This window comes from Drosophila mauritiana, chromosome 3R (genome assembly GCF_004382145.1).
Source record: "Drosophila mauritiana strain mau12 chromosome 3R, ASM438214v1, whole genome shotgun sequence".
Classification (NCBI taxonomy): Eukaryota; Metazoa; Arthropoda; class Insecta; order Diptera; family Drosophilidae; genus Drosophila; species Drosophila mauritiana.
Window position 1 is genome coordinate 24,185,597 of NC_046670.1, and position 27,988 is coordinate 24,213,584.

The following is a 27,988-nucleotide window of genomic DNA, read 5'->3' on the forward strand; positions in this document are numbered from 1 at the left end:
TATCTCGGAAGTATTTCATAATCGTTATCAAATTATAAAGAAATTTAAAATACTACCTCCATAAACTATTATTAGATCTCCACTACTTCGCTGATTAGATGACTTTCTTTCATTCTAACTCTAAAATTGAATGGACTTTGGTTAGTTCGTCACTGAAATCGCAAGATATATTTCACAATTCTCTTTTATAATTGCTAAAAATATAAATTTCAGCTGCTAATCTCAAACAAAACTAAATTCCAACTGGAATAATTTGAAATATTTGAAAAGCCTCATTAAAAACGAATATATTTTAAGTACGTCACTGAACTCGAAAGGGAATATTCCATACGAAATTTCGGCTAGACATTGTCTACATTTCTTGAAATGAATGAAATAAGAGGCTATCTATAAAGACTCATCCAATGAATATGTGCAAATGACCTTTAGATGATACGTCACAATGAGACGACACAATTATGTGAGCCACTACTATTCAATATGAGTCCATTTTGTCATTCGATTTTGTTGTTATTTATTGGTATATATATTTATCATATTTATATAATAATTTTATTAGAAATAAAATATAAAACTGGCTGTAACCAGTTAGAAGTGCTTATGTGAATGAACATAACGAACAAGTTATTTCAATTTATCGACGATATATATTCCACATGGCAACTAGAAACTAGTTTAGCACATGATGTTTGAAACATTAGATAAGCAATATTTTTCCATTTCGTCACCATTTCGCCAGGAGCACGTGAGTTGCGCGTCCGTCGATGTGCCGAAGGTTATAAATATCCACTAATTGATTAGTCATACATGGGGGTATATCGTGAAATTGGGGGCTTTCTCGCCTCTCGTGCGTTGAGTAGTTTGTGGAATGACGTCGATTTTTGCGGGTATAAATGTATTTATATGCGGTGGGTATACAAGTACAATAGATTAAGCTGTGTGCTGCGTATTTGAAGATATGAGTTTCCATTGTTGATTTCCTATGGCTGCAGCAGCAGCGCCACGCCCCCCAGAATCCATCGCGAGGGGCGTTCGCGGGTCTTAAGGTTAAAGGTCCACACGTAGGTATTGCCCCGCGACCTAAAAGCACCAGTCAATTAGAAGTCGGTGTGGACAAAGGAGACTGGGGTGCATCTTGGGGAATGTCACCCACCTGGTCTTGTACAAAGGACACTCGTAGACGCGCTGCAGCTCCTGCTTCTCCTGGACAATGGACTTGATGTAGATGACGGGCATGGCGCAGAGCATCTCTTTGGGCCGCAGGGCCACAATGGAGTTCAGCTGGCAGTCCCAGCTGGCGCCATCCATGTACAGGTCGTGGACAAAGGCGCCCTCCATGGGCGGCAGGCTATTGGAAGGATGTGCCAGGAGAAGGGCAAGCATAGATGCAGTTTAAAATCGTGTAGATACATAAATCTTGAAGGGATTAGAAGGGATTTAAGCTGTTCTATATTTATCATCTTTATCAAAATTAATTTTTGGTTTCTTAGCAAATTAAATAGCCAGAATAAGCAACTTACGTGACGTCGTCCTTCTGCTTCTTGGTGACATCGCAGCTTATGAGCATCCTGTCCAGCGGCAGGTCATGTTTCCGGGCACTCTCCTGCATGATGGCGGTGAGGAAACTCTGCGGATTAAAGAGTCCGCCCAGCCAGATGGCGCAGGGCAACTTGAAATCGTTGAGCCAACCGGCCAGCTCCTTGATGCGATGCAGCAGATCCGCAAACCAGGATTGTAGGCCCAACATGCTGGGATAGGCCAGTCGTGCCCAGGCAGCCGGCACATGATCATAGAATATAGCGTGATCCAGTCGCTCCATCTCCTGGGTAATGGTGAGTTCGCCCCTCAATCCCAGCATCAGTTCACGCAGGGATCGCTTGATTTCCCGGATCAGAGCGTTCATCCTTTCGCATTCCTGGAGGGCCACCACCACGAAGGGCGTCTTGCGTTCCACGCGATTGAGCAGAGCCTGCAGATTGAACTCATCCTGCAGCTTGTCCAGGAAGTCGTCGATCATGATCTTGACGAGCTCCTCGCGCGGTGCTCCGCAATGGGAGCTCAGTTCCGACTCCCGCGGCTGCAGCTCGAAAATGGTGCGCAGCAGCTGCTCGGATGCGGTGGTCAGGAAGCCAATCTCCGCATTCGGATGCAGGCCATAAAGCAGGGGACTCTCCTCCGGCAGCATTTCCGTAATGTACGAGTGATAGCCCTCGAAGTCGAGATTCGGCGGTGCCGGAAAACCAGGACACAGCTCAAAGTCACCGTCTATGAGATCCTGCTGCAGGAGCTCCTCCAGATAGGTCTGGCACAGCCGGCGGTCCCAGTCATCGGTAATGTGACCACCGTACATGATCTCCCCAAAGAGATAGCGCAGATCCTCCCACGGAATCCGATTGCTACCCTCCAGATAGTTGTGCAGGACATTGGACGAGATGGTCAGGTCACCAATGTTGAAGGGGTACACCTTGTTCCAGCCCTGTGGTCCAAACTTGCGCCTTTCACCGGCCACCGCATGAAAGTAGCAGAGGGCGAACAGGATCGACTTGAACTCCGCCTCCTGGGTGCACGTTTCCAAGGCATCCTGCGAGAAGTTGTCCCACGCCTTGTGCAGATTGGCTGCCATACCAGATGGAGGTTCATTGACCACCTGGAGATTACACTTTGATTTATCTAGCCGAATAGTATACGAAAAAATACGTACCTTCAACGAGGACTCCAGGATGCCCTGTGGAATCACGTGGTACTGCGGATCCGGAGCAGGTTCTGCGCTGATGAACAGACGAAAATTTGACTCACCCTTCGACTCGCTCTGCAGCACAATCCGTTCGATTAGCTTCTCCAGCGTGGGCAGCCAGTTAACCACCAGGTGGATATTTTGCAGGATGACCCACTGCTGACCGGATTCCAGAGCTCCTATTATCGCCTGCTCGGCCAGCAGCTCCTGTCCCTGGCCCAGTGAGATGTTGACCAGGGTATCGGACTCCGAATGAAAGCCCTGTCGCTTGCCATAACGCTCCACATCCCTAATAGGATCCACACCGGGTGAAAGGATAAAGAACGCCGGCGTGGCCGCATTCAGCTCCTGAAAGATGGCTCCAAAGGGCGGCGTTTGGATCTCGGCATACGATCGACCCATCGTCTGCTCCACAAACTGCCGCATGGCGTAGGTCATGCGATCCGGCCTGAGTGACCGTATGATGCACAATTTCTGTAGCGGAGTGCGGTGCTTCCATTCGCCGGGAAACTGCTCTCGTTCGGGAGTATCGCTGGCCATGAATTTCCGCCAGCGCTTCGTGTAGTTCTCCATGTCCTTGTCAATACCGTAGAAATGCTCGATCAGGGTCAGGGATTTTATGCCACCCCAGGCGCTCCGACCCACGAAATCCAAGGGCGACAAGGTAGTGGGATCGTGGGGGAATCTCAGCAAGAAGTCCGTCTCATCTTTGGCCACCTGCTCGGCGGCTATGAGGATGCGAAGGGTCATGTGCGAGGTGAAGGTCAGCTTGTCCGCCTCGAAGAGACCGCGCAACGTATAGCGATAAGTCTGCAAGGTAATGGACTCCACGAGGTGGAGCACCCGCTTCTCGTAGTTCTTGGATTCGGCGGCCATGGCAATAGCTTGCCGGAATACGTTCATAAAGGACTTCAGCGAGAACTTGTAGATCGGATTAATGCGACTCAGATCGGTGAGTACGAAGTACAATATAGCCGCTCTCTTCGCAGCTGATCGGTATATATTCCGGGTATCATCGATCTGCAGAGTCGTTACCCTGGCCTCCCGCACCTTCGCTTCGATTTCGTCCACGGTTCGCTTGGTGTTTTCCAAATTGATCACCAAAGCGTGATCATCCAGGACATTTTCACCCGATGATGCCAGCCTGGCCAGCAGCTCGTCCTCGAGAGCCTTGAGGGATATCTTAAATTTGTTCTGCTGCACGGTGACCTCTGTTTTCATCTGCTCCAGATCCGGCCTCTCAATCTTGACCACCTCGGCCAGTAGCTGTTCCTCTAGACCATCTGGCGTGACCGTAAAGTTGATCAAGGTGGTCTGCGCCTGCATTTCCGGTTTGTAGTGCGGATTGGCCATTTTGGTGTGCAGGATGAGCCGGAAGCTGGCATGGAACTCGATCTCCTTGTCGCCGATGCGCAGATAGCGTCCTTTCTTGATCAGTGCACGGCTGAGCAGGGGCTCCAGAACCGTATCCATTGATTCCTCAATCTGCTCGATGAGCACCGTGTCCCCCTGTGAGATGCTCTTCTCAAGAGCCTCCAGGAAGCCCTTCTGCCGCAGGCGCAGCACCACCAAGGCGGTTCCGAAGCGATTTTTGATCCACTTGATGCCCTGCCTGAAGATGATATCTAGATTTTGGGAACATAGTTGGTAATGGCTACACTTACAGTTGCGGATCAATCATCAGCGGCCATCTGGTGGAGTACTGCAATATGGTGGCATTCTCCGTCGACATCCGGTCCATGGGCAGACCCTCGTTGTTCCAGGCGGCTATCTGGGCGTCATCCGAGAATAGGGCCAGGGTATCCACGCCCTCGGTGTGCGGTATGTGGGGCTATTCACCCGAAATGAAACGATGTTTAAGTTCCTGCATCCGTGACAAAGTGAAAGTGCGAACTCACATCGATTTTGCGAAAGTTGGGCAACCACATCTTGTGCTGCAGTTCCTCACGATAGCGGCGCGTGAAGCAGCCCACGTACGACAGGAACGAGGAAATTAGCAGGATATCTCCGGGCAGGGTACCAATCTTGGCCAGCAGGCTACGGATGAAATAAAGGAATGGGGGAGTGTAAGTGTAAGTGGTAATCCCCTGCTTTTGATGCTAACAAATCGTATAAATTACAGTAGCAGCAGGAAGCGTAAGGTTGCACCATCACCCGACTTCCGCTGCAGCCTGCCTCTTTGCCTCCTTCGCTGCATTTAAATTTAAATGAGGGGAAATTGAAAAAATAATGATGTCGGAGGAGGAAGTAGGAGGAGTTGTTGTTCCTGCCTTTGTTGCTGGCATTCCCAACCATGCTGGATGATGATGGGTGGGCTCACAGGCGTTGGGTGGGCTCTAGCTGCAGATGCAGCTGAAGTGGTTGCATAAATTATCGGAAATTGCTGCATGCCAACTCTTATTGAAATATTTGAGCTTATTATGTCAAAGCTGCTGCTTGGCAAGGGGCAGACTCCTCGCAGGACAACTTTTTGTAGTGCTTGCTTAAGCTATTTTCAATTAGTAAGCCCCAGTGGCCACCGCTCTGCTCCGCCAGACGTCTCTGCTAAAAACTGAAAACGACAATGATTTATGCTCATTTATATGCATATTCATATGTTTAAAAGAGTCGCACGAGTAATGCTTTGTAATTGAATAATCTGATAATTGCTGGAGGATCAGGGACCTCTGCGATATAGGGGTCCTAAAATGATATCAAAAATGTTTGCTTTAAACCCCTCGCTGTGAATTTATATGCACGCCACTGCCTGCCATTTTCATTTGTGTGTGTGTGTGTGGCATAATTGTTTTTTGCTGAAAATATTGTGTTGAATTTTGTTGAAATACCTGTCAGGTGACATAAGAGCATTCTCATTTAGAGCGGATAGTATTTTTCGAAGGCAGCACGACCAACTATGCCAACAGCTCCAACAATAACAACAATAAGTTGGCAAACAAATGCGAGTATCCTGCAGGAGGATCCCTTCAAACGTGTGTGTGTGTGTGCGTGTGTAATGTCATTGTCAAATATGCAGAAATTTATATGCAAGTCAGAGCAGCTTACACACACATACACACACACCTGTCCGAAAAGGCAGCCCATCGCCACCCACCACCCACCACCCACCGAAGGTACAAACAATTTGCCGTAGCGGGTCAAATAATATTTTCATAAATATTTGAACAATTCTCACTGGCAAAGTCCAGAATCGAGGCTGTTGCTCCTTTGCCAGCAATGCATTCAATTTCCAAGGATCGCCCAGGCTCACACCTACACACCTACACACACACACACACAGTTGGGAAATTTTTCATTTTTCGTAATTCAATACGTATTTCATATGCATTTATATTCGGACCCGGATCCCTCGGCGATTTAGCTGCTGACGCAGCCCATTTTGTATGGGTTGTTCAGCTGTTCAGTTGTTCAGTTGGTCAGTTTGTGTGCGGACTCTGCAGTTGTTTAGGTGCGAAAAATGTAGTACTTTGCCCACCCGAAAACAAGCCCAAAACCCCCACCACCATCATCATCATCATCATCATCAGCATCGATGGACGCCCTTTACGGATTTTCTTTTGGCTTGCACGCGCACTCAATTGAATTTCAATGAATGCAACCAGTCGTCAATGGGCAGCCAAAGGTGTCGGAGTGCTCTGCGTGTTGTACGAATGTTTGAATGTTTGAATGTTTGAATGCACGAATGTTCGAATGTACGAATGTTTGAATGTTCGAATGCTATATTGCCATTGACATCTATATGAATTTGATTAAGTTTTTGCCCAATGCTTATTGCATGTGGCCTGATGGTTTATATAATTGATAGTTGGGGCGCCCCACTGCTTTTTGGATCCTTTTGGCTTTGAATGAAAATTCAGGATACTCATGACCCCAAAACGGTTGCGTTTTCATTAGTTTCGCCATTCAGGTGCCATTAAATCGTAACGTTTTTGGCACAAGTTTGGTGATTACTGATAATTTTGGCCCTTTGAATCGGCAAAGATAAACCATATTTTGTGGAATTGGTGTTGGCACCTGGCGATGGCTTTGATAGGAATATTGCCACGAGCTCTGCTTTTGCCTTGCATGTTTTTCCATTCAATTTGGTAATTTTTGATTTTGACCGAGATCAAACAGAATTCTCATTGCAACTGGCGACGTAATATATCGGACCAACATTATCTAGTAACATTATTAACTAACAACTTGGTTGCTATCACCAGTTTTTTTGTGCAGATAATTAGAAATAATTATATGAAAGTCACATGAGCTAACAAATGAATGCAAACCGCAAAAAGTAACTCGATTTTTAACTAAATGCACATATGAAATATTTTGTGTTTTTGGGTTGAAGCCAAAAGTTTTGCAATATTTTATAAAAGAGAAATAAAAATAGTATTTCTGCTTTTTGTGACTTTGAAGAATATGAAGTTTCCTTTAAAAGATTTTGTGCATGCTTGATTACATATTTATTTTCTGCCTGACTCGATTGCTAATAAATAATAGTAGTGATGATGATGATGAACTAAATGCAGAATATTTTTCAATCGTTTCATACATATTTCACAAGGAAGTTCAGCTGTAAAAGTAAATTATCCCTATGACACGCATGATGACATGTTGCATACCTTGAGGCGCTTGGATATATCATGTACATTTCACGGGCTGCATTAGTGATTCCCAAGGGTAGATGCACAAAGCCCACGTTTCCATCACCCATGTCCTTGGAAATCCTAATAGGCTTTGCCTCCTGCTCACACGCTGCTTGCCACGTTTCTTCGGGTTTCGTCCCTTTCGCCATAACCACCCACCATTGTGGCAACTTTCACACTTGTCAACTGCAATTGTTGGCTTGTTAGGCAGGTGCCTGGCACCTTGGCTCGACATTTTCGTGGCTCACATCATCGGAGCAGCACGGAGCAGCACCGAGCAGCACGAGAAGGAGCTGCAACAGATGGGATTAGCGCCAGCCCAGCACAACCCACTTGGTATGACAAGTTTGCATACCCCTATTTGGAGTACGTGCCTCCGGCGTGGAGCTGCTTAAATGCATTTCGGTTAACTGCCAATGATTTTTGCAAATTGCCGTCACTCCTGGCGGTTCATTGCCTTCCGACGAGTGCGCAATCGAGTGAATGAGCCGGGTTCGGGGACCCCGGAGCACTCTGCGCCAAATGGGAGCGGATAAATAAAATTTACGGCCCTTTATTGCCGCCATGGCCCGCCAGTGAGCGGAGTTCTCATGCACTTCGGGAAAAAGAAAGTAATGACAGGGGAGTATTTAATTGGCTATTGCTTTATGAAAGCCTTTTCAACATTAACTGGGGATATTAGCAATAAACGTTTATAAACAAAAGGTAAGTGATTTTCCAACATAATACTCTGGTATGACTTCCCTAACTTAAGTTACCCGTTTTGGGTTAATCGATATATATATTTTTTCAGTGCAAAACCACTTCTCCACCCCGTCGTCAAGTGGCTGGCGAAGCAATTACAGCCATGGCGAACGCACACAGAATGTAAATTAAATTTAATAATTGATTACGCATAAATGCAGTGCTATAACCAAACGCCGGCAACCACATGGCCGAAGGACTCACCTCTGGACGGACTCCTTCCAGCGGACATTCTCGTTGGCCAGCCCATTGACCAGCCGATGGGCCAGGTCGATGGTGAAGGCGGTCTTGTCCGCCTCCCGTTGGCACCTCTGCTTCTCGCCCACCGCGTTCTCGAACTCGGCCTGGATCTCGGCCAGCTTGGCCTCCAGATTATTGATCTTGGCCTTGAGGTACTGCAGCCGCTCCCTGGCCTCCAGCAGCTCCTGGTGGGAGTCTTGTAGAGCCTGCTGCTTGGGTCCCACGATAAGGAAGACCTGGTGATAGCGGTGTAGATTGATCACCCAGGCACATAGACCAGCGGCAGCCACTGATTTTTGCACCACCTTGTCGGGATTGAACTCGGGATCCTGGAGAGAATATCAATTGAAATATAGTTGAAATGGTAAAATCATATGTAGTACCCCACCTTTAGATACTCTTGCAGCGTCTCAATGATATTAGGATGTATGTTATCCTTGTTGTAGTTGAGCAGATCGTTGAGGAACTGGTCCACGCGCACCATCATCAACTTGGATGCCTTCCAGCTGCGATCCCTCGGAATCTTACCATTACTGGCCAGCAGAACCATGACGGCGGCGCAGACATTCACCACCGCCTTGGGTGGCGACCCAAAGGACTTGAGTTCGGTGAGATTGTTCTTGTTTAGGGTGTTAAGAGCTGCTTGGGCGGCCACCAAGGCGGGTTCCGCCTGACGCAGATCCTCCTCGCACATCTTGGTTTTGATCGACACATCCTCCTCGATGATACGGACTCGCTTTTCCTCCTCCGAGGCGATGTACCTTTCCCGCTTCACCTTCTCACTTTCGGCACTAACGATCACAATCAGTTTGTCGGCCGCCGCGTTTTTGGCCGCCAATTGAACCTCCTGGATGGCCAGTTGGTGCTGCGTGTGGAATTAGAAAATCCGCCGAATTGCGTCAATTGAAACTCAAAGCCAAAATCAAAGTGAGCTGAAAACTTTTACGCCTGACGAAAATAATTAAAGCCCCGGCACGATGGCTCAATATTTACGCAGAGCAACTTTGGCGCACAAATTGGGGGCACAGCCACACAAATACAAGTGAATTGAGGAAGTGATGACAGGAATCGGTAGGTTATATAACTATTTTAAGACTTGGCTAAACCGAAATAAGCAGGATATCAAATAAGTTTACTTTTCAAAAGTATATTCTACAATGAATCTATTGCCTTTAGGTTCTTTTAAAAATAAACACTGCTTAGAAATTCCTTTCAATGTCGAAGATATGCTTTTTTTACCCATTCCTATACCATTTCTACAGGTGAACCCCATCACTAGAAAGGCAGAAGCGCTGTAAAACAGTAGTGAAAACTCGGGAAAATGAAGCGGCTTTTGTTCGAGGGAAACGAATTCAATTAATTCAATTAGTTTAAATAACATTTGGCCTGCTCACCCCACTCCACCGCCATCGCAGTCGACTGGATGTTGTTTAGCGACGAGGAGTGCGATACGAAATAAACGTGATGCCGCTGGGCCACCACTGCGTATACGCGACGTAACCGGAAACGGCGTTAAAAACTCAAAGAATGGCAGCGACCTTCCGCCTCTCCGGTTTCCGCCATTGATGTTGCCCGGAGTTGGACAAGTGGACAGCAGATTTGCTGCAACAACAATTCAATTAAGCGCACTAATTGAATGGCGAACGCTTCGCCACCGGCTCGAATGGCAGTGTACCATTGAAAGCCGATGCCCAATGATGATCGATTTTGCGGGCACCCTGCGTTCGTGTTTAATTAATATTTGATAGCAGACAGACACAATTTTTAACTCTGCCGAGATTGTAATACTTTTTATTTGTATTTTTTGTTGGCATCCTGGTAGTTGGTATTATTTGAAGGCACACACATTCGTGTGCGCAGACTGCTGTGTGTGCAGAGTGGAAAATAAGTCTGCCTGAATCTCAAATGAGCAATTATTTTGATTTCGATGAGATTATTGAGCTCTGAACAGTAAGGGATCAATATAAAATGTGTTTCATTACCGATTTTGCTGTATTTTACGTGTTCGTTTATGTAAAACATACCTAATAATATCAATAATATCAACTTAAAATGAAATCCTTTATATCATTTATATGATGAATTTTCATCACCATTCCAAATTGATGTCACAGTGTATTAGCACCCGCGAACCGGATTCACCGCATGCACATTTCATTCTCATATGCCATATGGACGCCGTGCCGCATTCGCCGGTCGGCCACTCCATCATTTACTCACCTTCAGCGTGTCCACCTGACGGGCGCACTCCGCCAGCTTGGACATTCCGCTCTGCAGACGAGCGATGCGCTCGGCGAACTCGCCGTTTTTGTCCACCAACAGTTTGCGGTAGAGGAAAATGTATTCCAGAAAAGTTTTCGGGGTCGTGTAGTTGTAGCGTTTTTCATTCTGCAGATAAATTCTCGATATCTGATTCACGGTGCCGTGGACGTAAGCCATAAAGCAACCGATGGGCGGCACCAGAGCGGGCTGTGTGGAAATTTCGGTTGGGCGAAACGGAAAGAGCACATGGATCAGGTCAGTCGGCACTCGTCCTGGTTGCCAGGACTTAAAGTGTCCGGCCTGACGGTTTGCAGTTGTAAATTGCGCCCGACAGACGCATAAATAAGAGAACGGGCTACCAGTGCACTCGAAAAAATTAGAGCAAGGTACATTTAAAAGACGAACTTAAAAATGATTTTTCCTACTCTAATCTTTTGTACCAAGTCACACTTACCTCCAGAATACCGCTGATTTCGTTGAGGAACTTCTGGGAAACGGACTCCAGGGCACTTTTGGGCCACTCGTGGAACCAGTCAATGGCCGTGCGACTAATGATGGCCGGGAATTTTCGGGCCCGAACCCGTAAAGTTTGGCCCACCGGCGAGAAACAGAGCACCACTTTGAGCAGCCGCCTTACCTTCTCCACAAAATAGCGCCAGCAGTTCTCCTTGGTGTCCAGCGTACCGCTCTGTTTCACCTCGTTGCGGATGCCATTTGTGATGGTGTCCAGTTGGTCGTCGTTGAAGAGCTCGGGAATTTCACCGGATGCCAGTAGATCATTAATCAGCATCAGTATGGACTCGTCGGGAATCTGTGCATCCGAGATGAGAAACACGGAGGCCAGATTTTTGAGGCCCACCTTCATGTAAAGGTTGCCGATTTCCTCACGCATATCGAGCAGTCCGAATCCTCGCTTGATTTGGATTTGGGATACATTCAAGGACGATATAAAGGCCGCCAGACGGGCCAAAGTTTGCTTCCCGGAACCTCCGACTCCAATTAGAAGGGCATTTCCCCGGGGACTCTCCAAGATGCGATTGATTCTGTCAATAATGAAATAAAAATATATTAAATAAATCGAATAAACTATGTTTTGCTTACCGGCACACGTGTATCATGGCATCCTCGAAGAGAACGAGGTTCATGTAGCCCACCACCTCGTTGTAACTTGCTTGTGCCTCAATTAGCAATTGGTACAAGGAGTCCCAGCTCTTCAGTGGCATATACTTCTGGTCCACCAGCGATTGAGCAAAGTGGCTGTATATCAGCGGCTCGGCAAACACAAAATCCTCGTCAAAGTCCTCGAAGTCCTTCTTGAAAATGTCTCGAATGGACGACTTGAACGACTTGATGTCGTAGGGATCCACCAAGCGATCGTGGTAGACGCGAAAGGCCTCGTGCACGTAGAGCCTCATCAGCTCAGAGGGTCTGCTACATATGGTGCCGCCAAAACCGGATGCACCACCTCCACCCGCCGATGCCGGAGCACCCACGCTATTCATCAATCCCTGATAGATTCCCGTGAGATCCCGCAGATTGAACAGATAGTGGAACTTGAGGGCGGTGGGCAGAAAGGCATATTCCACACGACGGTGCAAGGCAATACCCACTCGCACCAGTAGGCTACCAATGGATCGAATCTCTTTGGTAAATCCTTGGCTTGGACTCTCCAAATGACTGATCAGGATGCTGCCATAGATGTGATGCAGTGTATCCTCACCCGGCGGTGCCACCGAAAAGACACAAAAGTGCCTCTGCAAACGTGGATCGATGGTAAAGGAGCCGGCTGTAGGATTCATGCAGGCTGCGAACTGACAGTGCCGGATGTCCTTTAGCTGCAGACGCTGGCGGTCGTACCTGGTCGGGAGATGACTCTGAATCACTAACCACAGCCGGCACACTGGCGTACACTCACCATTGCCTGTAGTCCATGAACTGTCGCATTATCGTGTGCGGCTGAACTGTGCCGTAGGCATCCACCTCCGGCATGTTCAAATCGTTGACAAAGTAGATGAGCCTGCGCTTCGGTCCACTTGGAGCATAGCAGCGTCCCGACTTCTTCTCCAGCGGTCGGTCGAGCATCTTCTGGAATATCTCCGAGCTGGTGTAGAAGTTAAAGTGTGTGGCCTGCACGGTGGTCAGCAGTGGCGTGGCTGAGGAGGATGCCTTGCGGCGCACAACTCCGGCTCCTGCTGGATTCCCCGACTGCTGCTGATGGCTGTCACCAGCTGTTGCCGCCGACACGGCCACTTCGAGCAGCTCCTGGTCGTTGGCATACTGACCGAACAGCTCCCGGAAGATGGCACCTTTGCCGCAACCGGAGTTGCCCACCAGCATGCAAGCCAGGTTGCGGTCGATGAGCAGCTTGAGGAAGTAGGCCAGTCGAGTGGTCTCCGCAGTGGAAATCAGTACATTCTATTTGGTAAGTACGGATTATAGGGTACTCATTTCCCCAGTACATTACAAAATAATATTTATTACCTGCAAGGGAGTCTCTGAATCAATTTGCCCCTCCAGGGACTGATGGGCGGCCAACTCAGACCAAGGCTGAAACTTTAGTGTCTGCACATTCAGTTGATAATCGAAGACGGTGCCTTGGCTGGGCAACTTGATGTCCTTGAACTCGCCAATCCACCACTTGTGGAACTCGCGATGCCAGTCGATGATTACATCCTGACTTAGAGCCGAACCAAAACTCCAAACGGTGGCGTACACAAAGATCGTTTCCAGCGCCAAGACCATCGCCTCATGGGACAGCTCGCCGTGGTGCAGACTGTGCGGATTTGCTGCTCCTCCAGCTGCACTTCCTCGCCCTCGTCCATCCGCTTTTCCTTCATCGCTTTCCAAAAGGCACTCCAGCAAGTGGCAGGTCATCTGGATCATGGCCATGTCCGTGATGGGAGTAATGCGCCGGAAGTCGCGTTGCCGCTGCATCAGGCAGGGAAAGTACTTCTCAAAGAGGGTGGTGAGGATGCCCCTCTCAATCATGTCCACCCTAGTTTCCAGCCAGGAGGATACGTAGCTAATGAAAGAAAAAGGCAAGGATTGTTAAAAAATGTAAAAAATAATATAAAAATCTGTTGGCATTCCAATTAATTCCGTTTTTTCGCGAGTTCAATGGGGTGATGATATTCTTTATCGCGCCGAATATTTTATTGCATTGTTAATGTTTTAACAAACCATGTATTATAACATGGTAAAAATTGAAAATAGCGGTTCAACCGTTTTTTAAGTATTTATATATTTTTTACAAAGCCAGACTATTTTGGATTACTCACGGCGACCAGCCCAAATCCTGCGGATTGATGTACAAAATGCCCGCGCGGGAAACAGTGGCTGGAGTCGCTGCTTTCAGGTGCCCCACCTCGAAGAGCAGACGCATCTCGCGCTTCAAGGATATCCTCTCATTGCTGGCCAGGGTCAGAATCTTGTTGTCGTCCATCAGCGTGTTAAGACTCTCGATCCACATGGGATCAATGTCGCCGTCGAGGACTATCCACTTGGGATTGCCGGGTGGCATGTTGGCCTGCTCCCTCATAATGGAGGAGAACAAGCCATCCTTCCACTCCCTCGTCGTGGGATTAACGATGCCGAAGAGCTCATCATTGGACAAAGCTTTCGGATTGAGGACATGACACACGGGCTTCAGCTTCTGGATGCGATAGGTCTCTCGTAGGGTTTGCCAGATCTTGGTCTTACCAGTGCCCGCATTGCCCACTATGAAAACCGAGTGTCGCACATCGAGGAGCTCCTGCAGTTGCACCACCTTCATGAGGAATCCCTCCTCCGGCTGCAGTTTAATTTCATTCACCGCCCTCCGGATGGTTTTCTCGAACTCAAAGACCCGCTTGCGTGGGACGTCCAGAGCCGGGAAGAGGTCACCGATGAGACCCATAAATATGGGCACATCCTCCGTGACAATCTTGGGTATGTTGAAGTCGCGCAGCGCTCGCATCAGGACCTGATCCTCCGGCCGACTGTGGTCATCCCGCTTGAGGGTGCCCGCCACAACCAGGACGGACTTAATGGCCCGCAGACCCCAATCGTAGTGATCCTGCTTGGACAACAGCTCCTTGCACAGCGTGTACAGGGTGATAAATTTGCGGGCCAGCAGACGGGCATCCTGGAAGCCTTCGGCCATTAGCATAATCTCACAAATCAAGGCGAAGTCCGGCACAATCATGGCGCATGGCCGGAACAGGGTCTTCAGGTTCTCCGGCAGCTCAGTTCGGCCGGCGTAGCCGGGATTCATGGTGATAAAAATTCCGACCGACGGCTCCAGCGAAATGCGCTCGCCCATAAAGATAAATTGGGTTTTATGCATCTGTAAACAAGGAAGAGGAGAAGGAGCAGTAGAGGACAGGACACTACCGGACTGCGAGGTCCTGGTAAAGCAATCAATGCAGAACGGTGCAGGATGGCGAAACAGAGGAAAGGTGACTGAAATCAATTTGCAAGCGGGCGGCGTACCTTTATCGCCTCCTGTATGGTCTTCACCTGGACGGCAACCACGGACAGGACCTCCACGCAGATGCGATTGAACTCGTCAAAGCAGCCCCAGGCTCCCGTCTGGGCGAGTCCTTTGTAAATGTTGCCACAAGATTTGTAGTCCATTTGCTCCGAGCAGTTGAAGACATAAACCATTACGCCCAGGGCGCGTCCCAGGTCCTTGGTGGTTTCCGTTTTGCCCGTTCCAGCCGGTCCAGCGGTCGCTCCGGCCAATCGCAATCGCAGGGACTGGAAAGAAGCCCAGAGATATTCGTGGGTAGAGGTGGCATATGTAAATTGGTAGCTACATTTATTTTCCACTAACGAGTTGTTTAATTTGCCGCAGGCGGCGATGAATACTGCTCCGCACAAACTGATGCGATGCGGTTTTGTGCAATCACCTGGTTATGCTGCACTCAATTTAAACGTATTTCTCAATGGTCGAGAATGGCTGCCTGAAGGATGTTCTTGACTTGGAAATAGGGCGTTTACTGAGTATACTGCAAGATACTCTAAACTAAGCAGATGGATTGCAACCTATATTGCCAATACGGATTTTTTACCTCATAAATAGGTGTTTTTTATTGAAAGTAATTATAGTAATCAATATGAGGTTTATTCCTAATTGAGATGGGCTGCGACATGTTGGATATAGCATAACTGAATGCAATGAGAAGTGCTCTTGATGCCAATGATTCGGAAATATGATATTTATTGTAATGCGAAATATGAACATGATTGCATTTGACATGTGTGATTGGATTTCCCTCGATGTTAGTTTTCACACCTTAATTTTGTGAAACTTTCCGACACATTTTTAACAATATGATTCGCGGGTGTCAGTGATATAACATCTGATATGGCAGCAGTCGTGCATGAAATATTCGACTGTCAATGCAATAATCTGCGCTTATTGCACACGCAAATTCATTTAATTTATTGAATTTCCGCCCTTTCTCATTCTTGTCACTCACAGCTATCAGTGGGTTTTTGTCTCAACTGGCTTTAACTAGCTGCTGGTTTTAATATATTCAAGCCACGGGACATTGGCTTTAATTATTCAATGCCGGGCTATGGACTTTACATTTGTAGCGGATTTCCGCTGCTCAATCCATTAACGCCCCCTGGCAGGCGTTGAAAAGGTTTATATTTAATTCAGGACTCGTTAGAAAGGATTTGCATGACTACAATGTGCAAGTTATTTGCCTTTATTCAATTAGTATTGCGTATACGCCACGTGGTTTCCGTTTCACTTACCTGCGTCAAGGTGATATAACAACGGTCCGTTAGCGGGGTAATGACTAGTCGGGAGGTGTTTCCCAGATACTCGTAGGCATACCGAAACTCGGCATCGCAAATGTTCGCGAAGCAATCCTCATCGCCTCCTCCACAACTTATGGCCGTGCTGGCCCGGCCACTCGAGTTACCCGCCTGGTCATCGTCCCATCTGTGGCGCAGTTGGCTCTGCCACTGGAAGGCCAGCGAGTTGTCCACCTTGGAGGCTATGATCTTGCCCACCACATCGCGGGAATGCACATCGATCGTGCAGATGGTCATGATCTTCTGCCGATCTCCGGGCGACAGTTCGCCCAGCAGGAGATTGATCAAAGCGTTCAGCTGGGCAATCTGTCGCTTGTGCAGCTCCTTCATCACACCTTCGTAGCCCTCCTCCATGCAGCCAAAGGATCGGTTCACGTCCGCCGTCCAGCTGATTTGGCTGCAGCACAGCGCCACCTGGGCGGGCCAGTCGTAGAGCCAGAGTTCCCGCGGCTTCTCCCCAAAAACGCGCAGGGCGCGCCGGAATAATTCGTGCAGTGTGCTCCTCATTTGCTGGATAATGGCCCTCAGCCACAGTTCCACTCTTCCGCCGCAAACGATAAGCGATGGTTGATCCGGATCGGAGGAAACGAAGGGCACATACTCATCGTTCTCCTTGGAGTGCATGCCCAAGGCATTTGGGGTATTGGTCTCGTACTGCAGCCGAAGGATGGAATCGAACAGTTTGATCAGGTGTCGGTCAATCACCTGCGGATTGTTACCGTTGGACAGGATGTCCAACAGATCGGCGGCGGAGATGAAGTAGAAGCGTGGAAAGGCCAATCTCTTGGTCTCCAGGTAATCATTTAGGGCCTTCTCGCAAACTGCCAGCCGATGTTGCAACTGCAGCAATTGGGCAAGGACATCCTCGTGGCGCAACACCACCTGCATGACCACTCGAACTTCCTGCACCTGTAGCAGAATCCTAAATCCTTAAATGTTCATTAATGTTCCATGTGATAACCCACCTTGGCTAGAAGTGCCGTAAAGTCCTCATCGATCCTCTCAAAGTTTGCCGCATCCGCTGGCAACTGGGCGCGTATATCCGCTGATCCAATAAAGATACATTCTAGGTAGATCCACTTGCGCTGCACCTCGAACCAGTTGACAATCAGAGTATCGATGCCTCCCAGGACTTTTTGCCAGTGGGTAAGCTTGTCCAGGAGGTACTCAATGTGCTTGGAAGTTGAGATATTCTGCAGCTGCATCTGGTTGTCATCCAGGGTTTCGATAAGCTCCTCGGATACCTTCAGCAACTGTATATGTGGACGGGTGTGGTGCTGCTCCAGCTCGAATTCCAGGTGCGCCCACGTGGCCCTGATCTCGTCGAGCACTTTGGTCACCGTCATCTCCTTGATGGCACGGTCCACAGTGTTCTTGATGTCCTCCTCGTGATGCTGCAGCTGCAGGGTCAGCAGTTGGGCCAATCTTGTGGATTTGTTGCATTTGTACGACAGCTGCAGTGTGGAAATCATATATTTCGCATACGCCAAGTCGGTCTAATTATTTCGAAATTTGAATGCATTTCAACGGATTTATGGATGTCTCAAAAGTCAGGGGATTTATTCATTAGCAAAACACTGTGTTGTTTGTCACAAATGAAAATTAAAAAATATTTTGTGCACGCAATTTATAAGTTAGATAAGAATCATTAACATACCAAAAACTTTTTAGGACTAAGAATTTTGGTACTAATATTAAAATGCCTATATTTTTGTAGACTAGTGTAATTGATTGCTTTGAATGTCACTTAGAAGTTTGCTCGTTGCTCTCGGCACACAATATTAATCACACATTTCGACCGAATTTTGGCAAATTTAATTAACAGTACTGAGCTATGCTGTCCATCAGCCAATTGTTAGTTGTTAGTGCTATTGTGAAATGGAGAGAAAACGGCCCATAAACTGGAGGAATGCCATTCAACAATGCACATAATCCGGAACCCAGGATGACCGATGCCTAGTGGCCGTTTTCTGATTGGACTTAGATGAGCAAATGCGATAACTACATTTTAATACATGATTTCGAATGAGGGAGACTGATTCGGTTTCGTATTACACTTCTGATTATGATTTACACTTACCAGCTCCTCCATGGAATGCTGTCCACTCAGCTGAGCACGAAAAGATAAGCGGGAATTTTGATTAGGTTATTTATGCGACCTGTGATCTGTGTGATTCAATCTAATTGCTGGGATAGTTCGAAAGATTCGCACTGCCCGTAATCAGTGCTCCTTTGTTTGGGCAAAAGCACAGGCCATCACCAGATGTGTCCATAACCTGTCCATAACAGGCCCTGCAGCTCCAGCTCCACCAGCTCCCAAGGTTTTCAGCTCGCTGTTTAACAACACATCACCTGCGCTAATGTGTTTGCCCAATGTGCGCCATTGTGACCGCCATGTAAACTGGGCACAAAGAGACATCAGCCGGCGGGCAGATTGCCGGCTCCATTGCTCCACTGTTGGCACGCTCAATCATTTGGAAAGACACACACTCATCCCCTACCCCATTCGCCATTCCCATTGTGCTCACCTTTGTTAGCTGCATCAGCTCCATCCAGTGGCGCTCCGTAATTGCCGGATTCTGCAGCTCCGTGATGGCCCTCAGCGAGGCGACCAGTTCGCGCAGCACGCCCACTATGTGAACGTATGGCGCCCACTCGCGGATGCACTTGTCCAGGGTGCGCAGGTCGCGGGTGAACTTCTTGCACTCGTGCTCCATGTCATCGGTGTCGATGAGCAGCCAGGGCGTGGCGTGCCACGCCACGATGCACGACTCGATGACGCGCACAAAGTCCCACAATTGCTGCCGGCGATGGGTCAATTATTAGTTTTGCTGTGCTAACAAGGATATGCTTAAGACAACCCCATTTATAGCGCTAGCTTATGGAGCAAGAAAGGGAGTTGGCTTAAAATTACATTAATATTGTTAAGTACTAAATGTTGGCAACCGATATATGTATGTCTAGGTAACAGATTATATTTCCCATATAAATAAAATGGTTAAGTGCCCCATGTACCCACCTTGACCCTTCTCAGCTCAACTTCGCAGAACTGCAGGGTTGCAGGATCGGGTGGCTGGATATCAAGAAGTCGGGCCCAGCGGGTGTAGAGGCGCTGCTGTCGGCGGAAGCGGTGCAACCGAAGGTAGACTTCATCGCAGACATCGTAGACTTGCGGGCAGGGCACCCTAAAGAACTAGAAGTAAGAACCAATTTATATATATAATGGAAGCCACATTTCATTCGCCACTCACGGGCATCTTTTGGAACTGTCGGGCATAGTGCTGCAGGTGGCAGGTGTGCAGGCCGATGAGAGCGGTCACACGTTGTTGCTGGTGGAAGCGGGTGTCCTGCAGCGCCTCCTGCTTAACGGTGCTCGAGTGCTTCAGTTGCTGCCACTGTTGCGGCAACTGCTCGATTCCACGCAGCAGCTGCGGCTCGAACTCCACATTGTAGGTCTTCAGTAGGCCCATGATCTCCTTGAGCGGCTTGAACACATTGTCCGCATAGGGTTCCCTCTCCCGGATCTCCGACATGATGGCCAGGACGCGGAGCAGGGTGGCGAAGTCCTGGCGAGCGATGTGCAGCTGGAGCGTCTCGTAGCCGCGAGCAATGAAGGCATTTAACTCCTGCAAATTGAGTGTATCCCCATTTAAAGTGAATTCCAAGTTTTTCGGGTGCGTCTCACCTTCAGAGTTCCCTGGACGTAGCGGAGTAGCCACTTCTTGCACATGTGTGACCACTTGCAGGCCAGATTGAGGAGCCCATACTTGAGGGGCTTGAGATCGAGGGCCAGCCAACCGTTGATGCACTCCCTGTTCTCGCACTGGTCAATGGCATCGTGCACTTCGTTGTAGTTCTCGATCTGTGGAAAATGCGAATGTTTATGGAGTGACAACTTTCTTTGACTGGCCCTACCCTAATTTATTTGCTAATTTGACACACATGGGTGTTTCTCGTATGGATAAGTCCCTATGTGCTGTGTATATATTACAGTGGGTTCTACCGCTGCCGTCGGTTTATTAAGAGCACCAGCTGCCCCAGAGGCAACACAATGGGTAGTCATAAATAAAATGCCGGCCAGTGATTTTTCGTGCCCTACGCCGGAAGTGGGGCATCACTGAACTTATGTCTACGAAGCTTCTATGTCAAAAATATGTTGAAAATTATCGTGTGGCATTATAGAAGGAATGAAGATTTTTTGCTGAAATTTCAATATTAAAAACAAACTATTGATAGGAAGTTATATATTAAAACTCGTGCCTCTTTTATCTAAACATTTGATAACTTTCAGGAAGTTAAGTTTGAAACCCTTTGTGCTTAAGATTAGACCATTTGCAGTTCGATGCTTTCCTGCTGGCCAATTTCCTTCATTTTATTGGGCAACACCCAATTTCCCGCCATGTCCGCCATGTCCGTGCACTTTGACCATGATTTGTTGTTGCGAGTGTGTGTGTGTGCTTGTGTGCGAGTGCCTGTTGGGTAATTTATTGCATACTTTTCGGGGCGTTTGATAATTGTTTAAAGAAAATATTACGCATACGTCGGCGATTTGCCTGCTGTGCTGCAGGAAGTGGCTCCCAATTGCCCCCAGAACATAAGTCAACGACGCCATGTGGTGGTTAAGCAGTTGTTTGGTGTTTTGCTTTGTTTCGTTCGGGGATCGTGTGCCTTTTTTCGCTTATTTCCTTCTTGGCCCGGTCAGTTGCCACACATTTGACCCTAAATGGTTGGCATTTATCAAGCGTTATTGGTCTCAGGGGCTACATGGCGTAAATTGTGTGGCTGCCAATTGAGCGACCCAGTCTGCCTCCGTCCGTCCGCCTCCTCCTCCCCCCAACCACTTCTTATCTGCTCGCAGAACTGGGGTGTGAGTGTCGCAGCCACTAAAGCTGTTGGCATTCGGCACCCCGGGGGCATTTCCTTTGCCTTTTCCGGCTCACCTCCTTTTTGAACGTCTCCATGATGGCATAGCCGCCGGCGCTGACGTGGTGCGTCTGCTCCCTGGCTGTTTGCATGCACGCGGCCAGCACCTCGCCGCTCTGCTGGGTCCACAGGAATGCATAGGCCTGGAATTTGGCAGCGTAAGCCAATGCCGCCGCCACCGTATCCGCCAGGGCATCGCGTATCGCCCTCTCGAGCATTTCCAGGCCATCGGCTGGGATGTGGAAAAGAAGAGGATGAAAGGAACTGAGATCTGAGCAAAACATGGAGACATACTGTAACTAGAGTAGCCTGGTGGAATATGTAGAGCTAAGCTGTGTTCTTTAACTTATAAAAATAAACTTATCAATAATTTATTGAATATAAAAGGGGAACAAAATATACGGAAGTATAGATATGCCCTGAGAAAGGGTATATCGCAATGCGACCACTTAGCGGGGTGGCGAAATCCTTACCAGTGCATTCCATTTTTTGACTGTACGCCTTGGCGGCAGCCAGCAGGTTGAATTGCACGGCCTGCGGCTTCGGATCGCCTTGCTCCTGCTCCAGCTCCAGCTCCTTCTTCTTTCTCTCCTGCAGTTCCTGTGCTCGGTCCTCTGTTGGCTGCTGCCTCAGCTCCTGTTCGTAGTCCACCGTCGCCGTGTCGTCGTCTTCATCATCCTCTGAGGGGGCATTGTCAGCCACAATTCTTGGCATGCAGTCGCATGTCTGTTTTATATCGAGCAACAGCTGCTCCACAATTTGTTGAAAATTATTTTCCACACTTGCATCAAAGGCGGGCGAAAAGCGTATTTCCGTTTCCGTCAGTTCCAATTTTACTTCGAAGAGTGGAGCATCGTTGGCTGTGGGCGGTGCCCCACCAGCACCCGCTCCCGCCGTGGATGTCGCCTGTGGCGTTGTGATTTGCTGAAGGACTAACCTCGCCATGCCGGCTGAACAGCCAGGATCCACTGGTGGAGCTGTTGGCGTCGTCGTTGCTGTTGCTGTTGCTGTCATTTCTTTGTACAAATACTCTAAACTGAATTACACGGCGTATGAGTAATGTGAAAATTATATTTAGTGTTCAGTTTGCTTTGCAGCTTATTTCGTTTGCAGGCTGAGCCAGCCACGCCCCCAATGTGCGCCCCTCCCCCATCCCCTCTTTATTTTTGGCCGACGTTGTCTGCATGCAATCACGAAAAGTGCCGCTAAGTGAAACATGCAATTGACGCATGAATGCTCGGCCCCCGGCAATTTGTTGTTGGCATTGTTTGCCCCCATATTGCTGCGGTCGCAAAGTGTGGTTGTTGCAGTTGCAATTCCAATTGCACTTGCAACTTGCAACTTGCACTTGCACCTGCAGGTGTCTTTCATTTTTGCGGTTGCAGTTGTGCGATTTCGTGCTCATTTACTTGATTAGTTCTGATGAGACATGAAAGGAGCTGCCAGCGTGCCGAAATGTAATGAAATAGTTGGCTGTCTGGTGAAGAAGTGCAATTGATTGGCGATGAGTGCTACTGACAATGATGATGATTATGATGGTAGTGGGAAATTCAAGTGCTAGTTCGGGTCGGGCTGCTTAAAAACCTTATTCTCATCGCCTCGCGAACTTCGCGGCAGATCAGCTTATCCACGCTGGCCAAATACTTGTTGTACTGCCGCCGCTGCTCCTCCGGAAATTCACGAACAAACTGCAACGAAGGCCATAGAGGATAATCATTTCAAATAACATAAGACAGAATACCTTGAAACCCTTCAAAGTGCTTAAAACCCACCTCCTGCACACTCAGATCCCTGGAGTACAGCTGAAACTCCTGCGACTCATAGTTGAAGAACAGACAGAAGTTGGCAATCAGCAGGCGATTGAGCAGCATCTTGGTCTCATCGCACTGCAGCAACCGCAGACGCACTCGGTCCTGCTGGTGGCGCAGATCAAGGAGATTGCGACCGTATAAGCTGCGCTGATGCAGTGGCTCCCGGCTCCAGCGACGCATGCTGGCCAGGATGGCATCCAGGTTGCCGTGCGATTGCTGCAGTCGGGCGAATAAGTCGCGACTCTGCTCAAAGATGCCCGCCACAAGTTCATCATCTGTTATTTAAATAAATTTCTTCAGAGATTCTCTTCAGTATATGGATAGCTCTTACCGTAGTTGCGCCATGTGAGTTGCTGACAGGCCACTTCCACGTGCTCGTCGATGGTCGCCAGGTCATTGCGAATTAATTGAAGCTCAGCTGCGGCACATTCTCCGGAGCGGATGCCATTGTAGAACTCACCAATCTTGATGAGCCGTATGCGACGTTCCCAGTAGGCATCTCGGTGGCCATAGAGTGTGAGCAGCGGCTCCGGCAGCTGGAAGAGATCGCCGGATAAGCTGCCAGTAGCCTGGAGAGCCAACAAATATTTGGTTTCCTTAAGCAGGGTAAACAGCACTGGCGAGAAGTTCAGATGGAGCTGGCTAAGATCTTGCGATCGGGAGAGCACCGATTCATCAAGTCCCTGGATGATGAGCTTATCAACGCACTCATGCCATGCGGTCCAGATTTTCATTTGTAGATTACTCAGTTTGGTGGTCAAAATATTGCGACGCGAGAGCAGGGAATTCCACTGAATGGGTAGCGTCTGCAGCTCCGATTTCTCCTTCAATCTAATATATTCAGTGTATATAACATAGCTTAGATGATTTCTTCCAGTGTACTTACAACTGCTCAACGAGTTGGCTTAACTCCTTTGCTCCAAATTCATCGCATCGACTTATATGCTGCTCCAGCCACATCATGGCATTCGCAATGGGTGGAAAGTTGTTGGCCAAAGGTAATGCGGCCAAGCCACGTATTTCGTAGCCCAGCAGCACCTCCCCCACGCTATCCTCCAGCTGCTCCATTTCAGCGTCGTAGATAAAGAGGATATGCGGCAGGACTCGGGCCAATTCCGGTCTCACAGCTTCGCGTTGCAGCAGGGAGCCAAACATCAAAGTCAGCCGGAGCAAGTGCATCCAGCTGTGACATTGTTCAAAGGCCTGCAGCAAAACTGTGGCCAGCTTCTGCTCAAGCAGCTGCATTCGGCTAAAGAAAAGGGTTTGCTCCCGTCGAAAGCATTTCCATTTGCTGGCCACCGTGGCGGTGAGATCGATGTCCACGTTGCTCCACTGCTCAAAGAGCACTTTAAACTCGCCGAAAATCTAGGATAGAAAAGTCGCACATCAAACTTATACCCAAGTTCTGAGCTCACCTCTCTGACGCGCTCAGTCAGTAGCTTGCCCCGCAACCCGCCCACTTCCAGCTTCTCCAGCTGCTGGAACTGCACCGCTGCCTCGAAAACCTGGCGCAGCTCCAACAGTTGGAGCGAGAAGCCGTCGAGTGTCTGGCCAAACACATCCTCGTGGCAGAAGCGCCACAGCTGCTGCTGGTCATCAGGCGATGGAGATGAAGCCACCGCAGCTGCTCCTTCGGGAAGAGCGGGCAGAAGGACCTGGCTGCCGGCATAGCGCTCCTTGTAGTCCAGCATTCGTTGCCTGCGGAGGATTAGTTGAATATAACTATATAACTAACTGTAATGAAATTGTACTGTGTCCTTAAATTGAGCATTAAATTTGTAATTGAATTTTGGCAGTTTGCTAACAGTAATGCAGAATGGATTGCATACTATTCAAATTGTGCTAATGTTTAACGGAGATGAATGTTTTCAGTTTGTTTAATTTCTACACAAATCATGAATTGATTAAATAATTACTCTGGAAATGTTGCCAAATGATGCAATTTATGATAATACGTAAAGTAAAGCAATCTCACTTGAAAAGTTCCAGAACCTCGGTGGTTCGATTGATTTTCAGTAATCCCTCATCGGCATCGCCCTGGAATAGCAGCTGCAGCTCGAGATCCTCGGCGGCTCGATGCACCAGCATGTTGCAGATGCAGCGCAGCAGGACACTCATCCTCTGGGTGCTTCGATAGTATCTGGCATTGCTCCACACCAGGTGCACGATGTGGACGAGTGGCGCCACCAAATCGTGCCCATTGCTGAACTGGACCGAATTAAATGCGGCAGTCTGACGGAGCAGCGGCTGCAGCCAAAGGGACACATCCTGTGCCTCCAGCCAGGCTGCCACCAGTTTCCGGAAAGCGGTAGCATATGGCTCATAGTAAACCGACTCGATTCGCTCCAAAATCTGCGCCAGAGTCTTGTGCGTGGACTCTCGCAGCTGTTCGTAGATGTTCTGTAAGTTGAGCTTCCGGTTCGTCCAAAATCCAATCTCCTGGGCGGGCAGGGAAACCAGTGTTATGTACTTTGGCTGATGTCCGGGTGACTGGGTGGCCGACCCCAGTGGCTGACACTCGGAGTGCTCCAAGACAATGTCGTGCATTTGGGTAGTCCAATTTATGAACATCTCCTCCAGTAGATTTCTGAATTTAGGATCTAGCGCCGGTCTTAAGTGACTGTTAATATCAAGACTTCATTAAACATCGCAAAAGTTTAACTAAATATAGTTATTTTTTGTTAGATGTCCGCCCTTTAAATTTAAGTACTCTAATTTGAAGTTTGGTTATACTCTACTTCTTCTTCAATGATTTAAAGTTCCCAAATTGGTTTTATTTCCAATTATATTACAAGTAACTTTGGTTCATGGCGAAAACTTGTATAATGAGCGGAAACATTTATTGACCTAATTCGCAAAAAATTTGCACTTGACTTCCCCTTTTTATGTTGCCATTTGTTTTTAGCATTTTTCCGTAGTTAGTTTTCAATAGCTAACTGATACCAATCAAAATGGCTTGATGGTTTATTTTGATTTTTGCTTTCAATTTTGTCTTTATTGAATCGAATCGAACATTGTGAGTTGTTGGACCAAAAATCTCAAGCTTAATGCACTTTAAAGGCTCTTGACGTGTGTACCGATGGCAATTTTGGCTAAATTCTGGACAATTTTCTTAACAATGCTGATGGCCAGTTCACGATTGCTATTTCTTTTAATAGTTGTAATTTAATTAAAACCATTTGTGCGATGGGAAAATAATCGAAGTACACCACCAGTTGTGTATGTATGGCCAAGGGGCAAACAACTTGAATTTCCCCCGGAATTGCTGGCTAAATAAATTTCGACCAATTCATGCGAAAAGTTATGCCAATGAAAATCAATTTGGTATCATGAATAAGCCTTTCTCTCTCTGGCCACATAAACAATAGCAGATAGCTGCTGGGGCGACATCTTCCACTCCAAGGAGCTGGAGGCCAGGGCGGAACTCTAAGACAATGGCCATCCTCCGATGGCTGGAACTTACCCTTGACTCACGTGGGCAAACACTTCCTCGACGATTGTTGGCGAAACTAATAACGATAAAATTGTGCGATTGTTGGTTTTGCCCTTAATCTGTTGGGATAACAATAAAGTATATACAGACAGAATGTATACGTATCGCCCGTAGACACATGAAAAGTTTTGCCAATTAAGCGAAATACTTCCAAGACAATGGTCGGGAGTCGGAGTCGCTCCAAATGGGATCGGTTGGGCACGCGCCTCCTCCGTTCCCACTCGAATCCTCCGCCCCACTGCACTCAATTAGATTAATTTGATGAGATACCGCAGCTGCCAGCTGCACTCAGGAAAAAATGTATCTTCTTAATGAGTGTTATTTCCTCAAAGTTGTAAATACTAAATCATAAACGCATTGCCAGATGTCTACTTAGAAATCACTTGAAGAAAAAGGAAATCAATGTTAGCAGAAAAAATATATATGATAATTTGTAAGCTCGACTTTTTCCTGAGTGCACCACCAGAATGACCCACCTCGGTCAGTGTGTTCCGCACTTCCTTGATGCGCGCCTGCAGATCCTTGCGCACAATGGCGGGCCACTGACTTTGAGCCTGCTCCAGGAGCGGCTGCAGAACGTCGTCGAACACCAGCGACATGGTCTCGATTTTGCTGTGCACCGGGAAGTCGCCGTACAGCACGCTCTCCGCAAAATTGGATGCCGTCAAGGGTCCGTCGGAAGTATTGCGGCGCACAAAGTAGGCGCACTTGCCACGTGGCACGCCGTCCAGAGTCGTAAAGCTGGAGGAGGCGGGCGGCAGCGGGATGAGCAGGGCACCGGGCGTGGCAGACACCACGGCGGACACGGCGGCCGTAACTGTGGCCATCGCCTCATCTTCGGCGGGCAACATGGCGGATGGAGCGGAGCCACGGGCACTCTGCACCGAATACGGCAGGTACAAGTCGCTGAGGCAGCTCCTGGGCACCAGATCTCCGCCCGGACTGAGAGTCATCACCAGGACGCGACTGTGGCCATGCTGCCACTCCACAACAATGCGCTGCACGCAAAGTTGTGAAAACAATGACAACTGATTCACTTGCATAGTTTCAGATATTATTTTAGACAATAATTTTTAAAGTTCGTGGTGGACATATTTCCGTTATTTCACCCCTGTGTTATAATGGCAACTCACCCGCAGGTCATCGCAGGCCATCATTTTGGTCCATTTATTCGGCTTGAGGCGCATTGTGGTCGTTGTGTAGGCGGCCACTCGCTCCAACCTGGCATCGCTGTAGTCGCGCTGGACGCGCTGGCGACCGCTGGTGCTCCCGGCGGGCAGGCCCTCCTCATCGCTGCTGGCCATTGCCGCCGCATCGGACATCGGTCAGAGGAGCGCGTTGGTGG

General features: G+C 48.3%; 1 protein-coding gene across 1 annotated transcript; it reads right to left on the reverse strand.

Moving 5' to 3' along the window:
* Positions 1 to 613: 613 nt before the first annotated feature.
* Positions 614 to 27,965, reverse strand: LOC117145262 (dynein heavy chain 17, axonemal). Its single transcript, XM_033310846.1, has 32 exons — positions 27,777 to 27,965; positions 27,120 to 27,641; positions 26,614 to 26,702; positions 25,126 to 25,770; positions 24,566 to 24,848; positions 24,037 to 24,515; positions 23,482 to 23,981; positions 23,112 to 23,425; positions 22,924 to 23,027; positions 21,813 to 22,375; positions 21,357 to 21,571; positions 20,102 to 20,278; positions 19,668 to 20,042; positions 19,436 to 19,609; positions 18,945 to 19,217; positions 17,382 to 17,870; positions 16,354 to 17,325; positions 15,079 to 15,345; positions 13,887 to 14,932; positions 13,090 to 13,630; positions 12,524 to 13,023; positions 11,710 to 12,465; positions 11,063 to 11,651; positions 10,567 to 10,815; positions 8,735 to 9,211; positions 8,311 to 8,675; positions 4,633 to 4,771; positions 4,399 to 4,565; positions 2,702 to 4,346; positions 1,521 to 2,647; positions 1,154 to 1,348; positions 614 to 1,080 (listed from the first exon to the last, which is right to left on the reverse strand). Exons 1-32 carry the CDS (start codon positions 27,963 to 27,965, stop codon positions 981 to 983), a joined length of 14,526 nt encoding a protein of 4,841 aa, XP_033166737.1. The 3' UTR covers positions 614 to 980.
* Positions 27,966 to 27,988: the final 23 nt, after the last annotated feature.